General features: G+C 52.0%; 1 protein-coding gene across 1 annotated transcript; it reads left to right on the plus strand.

Annotated features, from left to right (window-relative positions):
- Positions 1–4228: 4228 nt before the first annotated feature.
- FUT2 (fucosyltransferase 2 (H blood group)) lies at positions 4229–8775 on the plus strand (the record flags this gene model as incomplete). The annotated part of the gene is given in 3 exon segments (XM_082862687.1): positions 4229–4265; positions 7740–8474; positions 8477–8775. Coding segments are annotated over 3 exon segments (1071 nt in total).
- Between the last annotated feature and the right edge of the window lie 594 nt (positions 8776–9369).

Raw genomic sequence — 9369 nt, forward strand, 5'->3', positions numbered from 1 at the left:
GCGCGCACACACACACACACACACACACACCACAGAGAGCTGAGAAGAGACTTGATCCCAGGGATTCAGCGGCAAGTGGAGACTCAGTTCGCCGGGGCGTCTCCGGAAGCAGAGGGTCCATCCCTCCCAGCCCAGGCGCCCACCGCCTCTGCCCCCCAGCACACTGGCCACCTGACCTCTCCGTCAGCCCCCAAGCCAGCCGCCCTCCTCGGCTCCCATCACCTTCCTTCCTGGCAAATCTATTACTTGACCTCACCCCCATCCCCTCTGTCACCACCCCTCTCCCCTGCCCCACCGAAGGCCACCAGCTCCCTCCCTCCCTCCCGTCCCCCGGTTCCCCGGAACCGAGGCAAACTGAGAACGAAAGGCCAGGATGGGGCCCGCAGTAACTGGAATGTGCTGGTCCCACACGGTAGGCTGCTCGCCGACCCCCGAGAGACGGACGGCAGGACCCTGGTCAGAGAGTCCGGGCTGCAGGCTCCAGCCCCAGGCAAGCCCCCCGCCGGGGAGGTGAGCGGATCCCTGACTCCCTGGATTCTATCCTAAGTCATCGTTTCCATTCTAGGCCGAGCAGAACGCTGGGGATTTCAAAGTGGTAGCCTCACGTTGTTTTCTTAAGCTCTTCCTCAGCGTTGTGATTATAGGGCGAATTTCGGTGACAGGGATGGACAGGGCCAAGCTGCCCGTGCCCGGCGGCGTGGGTGTGGAGGGGATCCTGCAGCTGGGCAGGGACTGAGCTCAAGGAATCGGACACGCAAATTACAGGGTGTGATGGGACTGGGTTTCAGGTTGGGGAGAGTCGGGGTTTTGAGCAGAGGAGCCGGTAGGGTGAGCTCTCACGTGGGGACAGATGGCGGTGGGGGGGGTGGGGGGGGGTGGGGGGGGAGGCACGGAGGCTCCGGCCAGACTCCAAGAGGGGAGGGGATGAGGCCAGGCCTGGGACAGAGGGAAGTGGACGAGAACGAGAAAGTCTAAAAGAAGCTATCAGGAGATTTGGGTGGCCCCACTTTTCTGAGGGACTTGGAGGCAGAATCCCCCTGCCAAGTTAGGGCAACCCCTCACGGGATGACTCCCAGGGGACCGGGGTGGGGGAGGGGGGGAGCGAGGGACCTTGACTCCTCCTCTCACCCCTCCCTGAAGGGTGTGATGCAGCTGGAAGGACTGAGGGCAGGTAAGGAGATGGACTTCCTGACCTCAGAGGACTGAAGGCAAAGGCAGACTCCTCCCCTTTGTCAGAAGCTGTGCAGCCTTAGTTTCTGACTGCAGCTGTCGGCTTTCCCCAAGAGTTCACCTCCAATGACCCCGACGATGTCAGGAGGTGCCGATTTCCAGGTCTCCTACCCCCCACCCCCCGCAGCCCTGGCCTTTCCCCAAACCTGCCACTCACCCGCTCTCTGACCGGTCTCTGAGCCCCAGTTTCCTTAGCTTTTAAATTGGTGTGTTTATGATCGCAAGATTGTTGTTAAAATTCAGCAAGATAACTGAACTAGGAGGAAGGGGAGTACGACGACAGCAGACAGGACGTTTGGTTCGAGCCCGTCATAAATGTGAGTTTGGGGTATTAACCCCGCTCCAGATGAAAGGAACAGCCCGTGTGGTCCAGCATTCACTCCACAGCCCTGCAGAGAGGTGCTGTTATTATATTATATTATCCCCACTTTTTGGATGATGACACTGAGAGGCCCTTGGTCAAGGTCACACAGCTAATCAGAGACTCTTGCCACACCCCACAGAGCTTCTCTCCAAACCTAAATCTTTCAAAACCTCGCAGCGTGGCCCCCTACTCCCAGACACTGGGTTTCACCCTGTGAGGCTCTCCCCACCTCTTCCTCCTCTCCCCGAAGCCTCAGTCAAGGTCATGGGGTCGAGTTCTGGAGGCCAGTGAGGCTCCTCAGCAGTGGCCAATCCCCCTTCCTGTGTGGGGAGGGGAGAAGCAACCAGGTAGACTGAGAGACATTGTTCTAGAACATTCTGCATTTCCTTTTACCTGGTCTTTCTGTCTGCTGTAAACAAATTTCGAAGGAACATTCAGGGGCACCCGCTGCCGGTCCAGAATTGAAGAGGTTTGATTGTGAAGGTCTGTGCTTTTAATATTCATTTTTTTTAACCTACTAGATGCTGGGAAACGGAGACCAAAATAACAAGGGGGGGGATATAGGAAAATGAATGAGGCAGGGAGATGCTGCCAGAGACTCACTGAGGAGGGAGAAAAAAAAAAAAATGGGGCCAGACAGGGACTGCATTCTTACCGCGTGTATTTCCTGAGCTCCTGCTATGAGCTGAGCCCAGCTTCCAAGGGCTGTAGGGGACACACAGGGGACAAGATGGACACTGTCCCTTCCTTCACAGGAGGAAGTGTGTAATAAAGACACTGAGACTGAGAGATCTCAAAAGGGACTGACCTAGAGAGAGAGAGAGAGAGTTGGGGCAGAGCAGGGGCTGGAGGTGGGACCCAGTCGAGGAAGATCCATCCTGCCCGGTGGCCTTTTTCTCTCTCCCTCTCTGCCTCTCCCTCTGTCTCTTCTGTTGTCATTCTATTCCTGTCTCTGTTTCTTTCTGTGTTTCTCTTTCCCTGCCTCCATCTTTCTCTGTCTCAGTCTCTTTTTGTCTCTCTCTGTCCCTGTCTTTTTCTCCATTTCTTTCTACTTCCCTTTCTCTTTTCCTGTCTTTTCCCATCTCTCTCTCTCCCTTCCTTCCTTCTCTCTCTCCCTTCCTTCCCTCCATCCTTCTGCCTTCCTACAAGCATCCCCCTTGGCCCCCGTTGTTCCATGTCCCGAGCTCGGCAAATCTGGAGCCAGACAGAGGCTCCAAGTCTTCTCCTTGCCCTTCAAGCTGGAGGAAGGAAGAGAAAACCGTGGTGGGGAGAAGGCAGAGGCCACTCCACAGGAGCTTTCCTCCTCCTCCCTCGATGCTCTCTCTTCCTTCCTCCAGCTTTCCGGTCCTCAGGGGGTTCCCCTCCCCCGTCAGGGGCAGAGTCTGAGGAATCCTGTGGGGATCTGGACCCGCATGAAAGTGCTGTCCTCTCCAAGTCACCGAGTCAAGTACATTCCACGCAGGGCTGAGTGAGTGGAGGCTTCACTCTCAGTGGCCTTGAGAAAGCGGCCTTATCTGGAGCTTGTGGTCAATAAGGCTGAGACTTTCGTCAGCCAAAACTGAGCTTTGAAATAAACCTTATTCACCAAACCCAGCCTCCCTGGCTCCTTCCTTTCAATGCGGAAGGGGCTAGAGGAGGTTGGACCACCCGGAAGTCTATTTCTGGTTGTGTCCAACACCTGGGGGCACCCAAAGGTCCCACACCCCCAGCTGAGTTGGTTCAATTCAAATCCAGGCATCTAGTTGACAAGGCTGAGTCTCTTCTGGAAAGAGAACCCTCCTGTGATCTTAATGGACTCGGAGGGTTTCGGAGGCTTATAGATCAGAAGCAGGGATGTTGCTACCTTAGGTCTCGTGCTAACTTTTCTCAACCATAATGAACCCTAAAGGACCACACCGGCATAGCTTCTGGAAGCTTCCCAGCTTCAATCAGGTCACAACTAGCTTGATGTAGCCCCAGGGTTCCCTTCTTAATGGCCATTTGGTTCAACAGTTTGACCAGGAACACAAGCTCTAGACCAAATCAAACAGAAACCTTTATCTCTAACCTACTTTGGTGCAGAGCTTCCAGGATATGCTGCGATTAACGCCTGCTCAGGAGGAAGGGATTTTTTTTTAACCTGGGTGGGAACCTCATATTCACAGAGAAGGAGGAGGGAAGTCTTTGGAAGAGCTGAGAGAACAGAAAGCCATCTTTCCTGGGACTCCTCCCAGATATCGGCATTCCCATTCACTCAGAGTCCAAGCTTGCTGAGTCAGTGGCCAGACCTGGACTCTCCCTGCGGCGACATGTGTCGGTCCAGCCTAGACTGCAGAAGGACAAAGCCCCTCAATCATTTCTAGATGGGGTCTTGGCAACAGTAAGGTGTTAACTGTGATGACGTTAAGTAAGGATTCTTCTGCTTTTCCTTGCTGCCTTCTAGCCACGTAATGGGGAGTCAGAACCAATTCATTTGCTGCTTTTCGTTACTTGTGCTCTGCAACCTCACGCTTTCGGGGCCTTTGATTTGTTCTAAACAATCTCAGCCAATAGCTTCATTAACTGCTTCACTCTACAAACCACCGCGTCAAGATTTATGACGCAAGATGGGGAATCCTCAATGCCCTGGACCTCCTATAACGATGTCGCAGGAGAATGTGGTGTGAGAGGACTGTCATGTCCCAGGTCTCGGGTGAGTCTCTGGGACGGGCCACCAAGTGAGGGTCCTTGGCCTTGCACAGGAAAGAATTCAAGGGCAAGCCATAGTAAAGTGAAAGCAAGTTTATTTAGAGAGATACACATTCCATAGGCAGGATGCAGACCATCTCAGAAGGTGAGAGTGGCCCCAAGATATGGGGTGGTTACTTTTTATGGGCTGGGAAATTTCACAGGCTAAGAAGTGGGAAGATTATTCCACCTATTTTGGAGAAGGGACAGAGATTTCTAGGAACTGGACCATCACCCTTTTTGGGCTTTTATGGTCAGCCTCGGAACTGTCGTGGCCCCTGTGGGTGTGTCATTTAGCATATGCTAATGTATTACAATGAGCATAGAATGAGGCTCAGGGTCTACTGGAAGTTGAATCTTCCGCCATCTTGGACCTAACTGGTTCTAACCAGTTTTTTTTTGTTTTTTCTTGCCGTACGCGGGCCTCTCACTGATGTGGCCTCTCCTGTTGCGGAGCACAGGTTCCAGACGCACAGGCTCAGTGATCACAGCTCACGGGCCCAGCCACTCCGCAGCATGTGGGATCTTCCCGGACCGGGGCACGAACCCGTGTCCCCTGCATCGGCAGGCGGACTCTCAACCACTGCGCCACCAGGGAAGCCCCTAACCAGTTTTTGTCACACCCTGTTTTTCTTAATGGCTGTGTCATTCTTTAAGGGTGTGCCCTGCCCCCTTCCCTCCTGTCTCAATACCATAGTGAGTCCCCTGTGTTTTCAGGAGGCCTGTTCTATGCAACCACCCTAACTCCTGGAACTAGCTTCTGTTGTAACCAGAGTTGAAAGGAACAGGTTGTATTGTTCAAATATAAGCAGATTTTCTGGGACTTCTTGATCAGTAGTTGAAGTTCCTTTGAGGTGTCTGCACATCTCTTCAGGTATCTTCTGGTTACTGGCTTCTTGTGCTTCAGCCTGCACTGATATGTCCCAGCCACACCTACCCCTACTCTCCCTTTCAAGATTACCTGCTGTGGTGTCACAGAATGATCTTTGGTCTTTGTCCCCAGTTCCTGGCACATAACACCTAATATCCTTGGCATGTTCTCATTGATAAGTGATAGGACTTGATGAGGCAACTGTTGCCAGGCCTCTAGATGGCTTCAGGATGGAAGCTGGTCAGCAGAAAGACCAAGCCTTCATTAGAGGATTGGCCCTTTTCAGCTCTGAGGAGGGGAGACGGACCAGAGATTGAGCAAATCACCAGTGGCCAAATGATTTAATCAATCGCACCTACATAATGATACCTCCACAAAACCCCTAAACAGTGGGTTTCAGGAAGGCTCTGAGTTAGCAAACGTGAGCTAGGAGGGTGTTCTACCCCAAATCCAAGGGGACAGAAGCCCTGTGCTCAGACCCTCTGGACCTCCTCCTGTGGGCCTCTTCTGACTACTCATTTGTCTCCCTTATAATTAACTAGTAAACATAAGTAAAGTGTCTTCCCGAGTTCTGTGAGCCAATCTAGCAAATTATCAAGCCTGGTAGTTTCCTGGTCATGGGAATCCCCGATCTATGACTGGTCAGTCAGAGTATGAATGGTCCTGGACTTGAGACTGGTGTCTGAGGTTGGAGGCAGTCTTCTGGAGCTGAACTGTTTCACTTGTGGGATCTGATACTAAAGTCCAGGAAGACAGTGTCAGATTTGACTTGAATTGTTGGACACCCGAATGGCCTCAGGAGGAAAAAACTCTCACCTACCAACTGCCTTTTGAGCCTTTAATAAAAATACTCAAAAGAGTGAATTGGCCAGCTCGTCTTTTAGAGCCAGCCTACACTTGTCAAGACCTTAACCAAGGAAAGGAGAAGCCACTGTGGAACCAGGCATCTATCTCAAGTTCAGTCATCTCTGGCCAGGAGGGTGGACAGGTCAAGCTTTGATGAGCAGGGCAATTTCCCATCAAAGGGGATATAGATAGGCAGGGCATGCAGAGATGGACATCTCTAGAAACTGGATCCCGGGCTTCCCTGGTGGTGCAGTGGTGGAGAATCCGCCTGCCAATGCAGGGGACACGGGTTCAATCCCTGGTCTGGGAAGAGCCCACATGCCACAGAGCAACTAAGCCGGAGCGCCACAACTACTGAAGCCCGCGCGCCTAGAGCCCGTGCTCCGCAACAAGAGAAGCCACCGCAATGAGAAGCCCGCGCACCGCAAAGAGTAGCCCCCGCTCGCTGCAACTAGGGAAAGCCTGTGCACAGCAACGAAGACCCAACACAGCCAAAAAAATAAAAACAAATAAATAAATTTATTAAAAAAAAAAAAGAAACTGGATCCCCAGTAAATAGTAGGTTCGTACACTTGAACTCATTATATATAGACAGCCACACATGTATACTTACAGTCTATAAACACCCACATTTCAACATACAATGTGTATACACGTAATGTATGCATAGCGTCACGTATACACACATGCTATCTGTGCACCGTCACCTGCACACCATATATGTAGTACACACCCCTATATGTACACAATACAATTATCACTCAGATATTTTGAGTTTGGTTTCAGACCACCACAATACAGCGAGTATTACAACAAAGTCACACAATTTTTTTTGGTTTCCCAGTGCATATAAAAGTTGTGTTTACCCTGTACTGTAGTCTATTAAATGTGCAATAGCTTTATATCTAAAAAAATCCAATGTACATACCTTAATTAAAAACACCTGATTTAAAAAAAAAAGACCTGGTGAATGAAAAATAAATACTGTATTAGAGTTAAAAAAACAAAAACAACAACAAAATACCTGATTGCAGGACTTCCCTGATGGTCCAGTGGTTAAGACGGTGCTGCCACTGCAGGGGGCGCAGGTTCCATCCCTGGTGGGGGAAGTAAGATCCCACATGCCATGCGCTGTGGCCAAAAGATTAAAAAAAAAAAAAAAAAAGAAGAAAAAACTTCATCAGTCTAGACACTTAAGATCTGCATACTTTATGTGTGAAATAAAAATTTTAAAAAACGCCTGATTGCTAAAAAATGCTAACCATCATCTGAAAATGCAGGCTTCCCACAAACCTTCAATTTGTAAAGAATGCAGTATCTGCAAAGTGCAATAGAATCAGGTGTGCCTGTATATACACAACCGTACAATACAATGTACACATGTCCATTCACCTGCACACAATTCCACACTCACATACGTACACAGCATATAAATACCCATATCTACTCATACAACGCACATGCCATGGGTGTCTATATACACATGTAAACATGCACATATGAGTCCAGTGGAGACACAGCCACATAACACACACTCCAGAGCTGTACCTGCATACATGTAACCCGAGTATTCACACTCATTGCCATGCACATGCAAAGCAGACCCACACGTACATACGTCCACGCAATGTCTGCCCGGACAACTGCGCCGCCAGCTTCATGCACTAGCCCAGGGCCTCCGTCCCCTGAGCTAACCGTTTCCTGCTCTCCCTCTCCTAACAGCCATGCTCAGCACACAGGCACCTTTCTTCTTCCCCACGGCCCCCTTCATCCTCTTTGTCTTCACGGCTTCCACCGTATTTCACCTTCAGCAGAGGCTAGTGAAGATTCAGCCCACATGGGAGTTACAGACGCTGGAGCCAGCAACCGAGGAATCTCCCTCGAGCCCCCAGCGGAGCGCCCGGCCAAAGGGCATGTGGACGATCAATGCCATAGGCCGCCTGGGGAACCAGATGGGGGAGTACGCCACCCTGTACGCCCTGGCCAAGATGAACGGGCGGCCGGCCTTCGTCCCGCCCCAGATGCACAGCACGCTGGCCCCCATCTTCAGAATCACCCTCCCCGTCCTGCACGACACCACGGCCAGCAGGATCCCCTGGCAGAACTACCCCCTGAACGACTGGATGGAAGAGCGGTACCGACACATCCCGGGAGAGTACGTGCGCCTCACCGGCTACCCCTGCTCGTGGACCTTCTACCACCACCTCCGCGCCGAGATCCTCCAGGAGTTCACCCTGCACGACCACGTGCGTGAGGAGGCCCAGAATTTTCTGCAGGGTCTGCAGGTGAATGGGAGCCGGCCGAGCACCTACGTAGGGGTCCACGTGCGCCGGGGGGACTACGTCCACGTTATGCCCAACGTGTGGAAGGGCGTGGTGGCCGACCGGGGCTACCTGCAGCAGGCCCTGGACTGGTTCCGGGCTCGCTACCACTCCCCCATCTTCGTGGTCACCAGCGACGCATGGCCTGGTGCCGGGAAAACATTGAGGCCTCCCGTGGGGATGTGGTCTTTGCCGGCAATGGCATTGAGGGCTCACCCGCCAAGGACTTTGCATTGCTCACGCAATGTAATCACACCATCATGACCATTGGGACGTTCGGGATCTGGGCCGCCTACCTCGCAGGTGGAGAGACCATCTACCTGGCCAATTATACCCTCCCAGACTCTCCCTTCCTCAAAGGCTTTAAGCCAGAGGCAGCCTTCCTGCCAGATTGGACTGGGATCGCGGCAGACCTGTCCCCACTCCTCAAGCACTGATGTTAGCTGGTCCTCAGCACTCCATTCCCCTCTTCTGGATCCCCCAAGATCTGTTCCAAGGTATGAGAAGCACATTATTACATGTTCCAGAACACTGCCCTCTTGTACCATAATGCTTCAGGCTGCAAGTAACAGAAGTCCCAACTAACTTGTTTAAATAACATGTTCATGTGTCTCACACAACAGGACCAGAGGTGGCACACCTCCAGGGTTAATTTAGCAGCTCAACCAGACCCCAGTTCTGGGACTTCCCTGGTGGCGCAGTGGTTAGGGGTCTGCCTACCAATGCAGGGGACATGGGTTCGAGCCCTGGTCCAGGAAAATCCCACATGCTGCTGGAGCAGCTAAGCCAGTGCACCACAACTACTGAGCTTGTGCTCTAGAGCCCACAAGCCACAACTACTGAGCCTGTGCACCACAACTACTGAAGCCTGCGTGCCTAGAGTCCGTGCTCCGCAACGAGAAGCCACTGCAATGAGAAGCCCACGCATGACAGCAAAGAGTAGCCCCTGCTCACCGCAACCACAGAAAGCCCGCGCACAGCAACGAAGACCTAAAGCAGCCAAAAATAAATATTTTTTTAAATAAAAATAA

This window comes from Leucopleurus acutus (genome assembly GCF_964270905.1).
Source record: "Leucopleurus acutus genome assembly, chromosome: 20".
NCBI classification, from domain to species: Eukaryota; Metazoa; Chordata; class Mammalia; order Artiodactyla; family Delphinidae; genus Leucopleurus; species Leucopleurus acutus.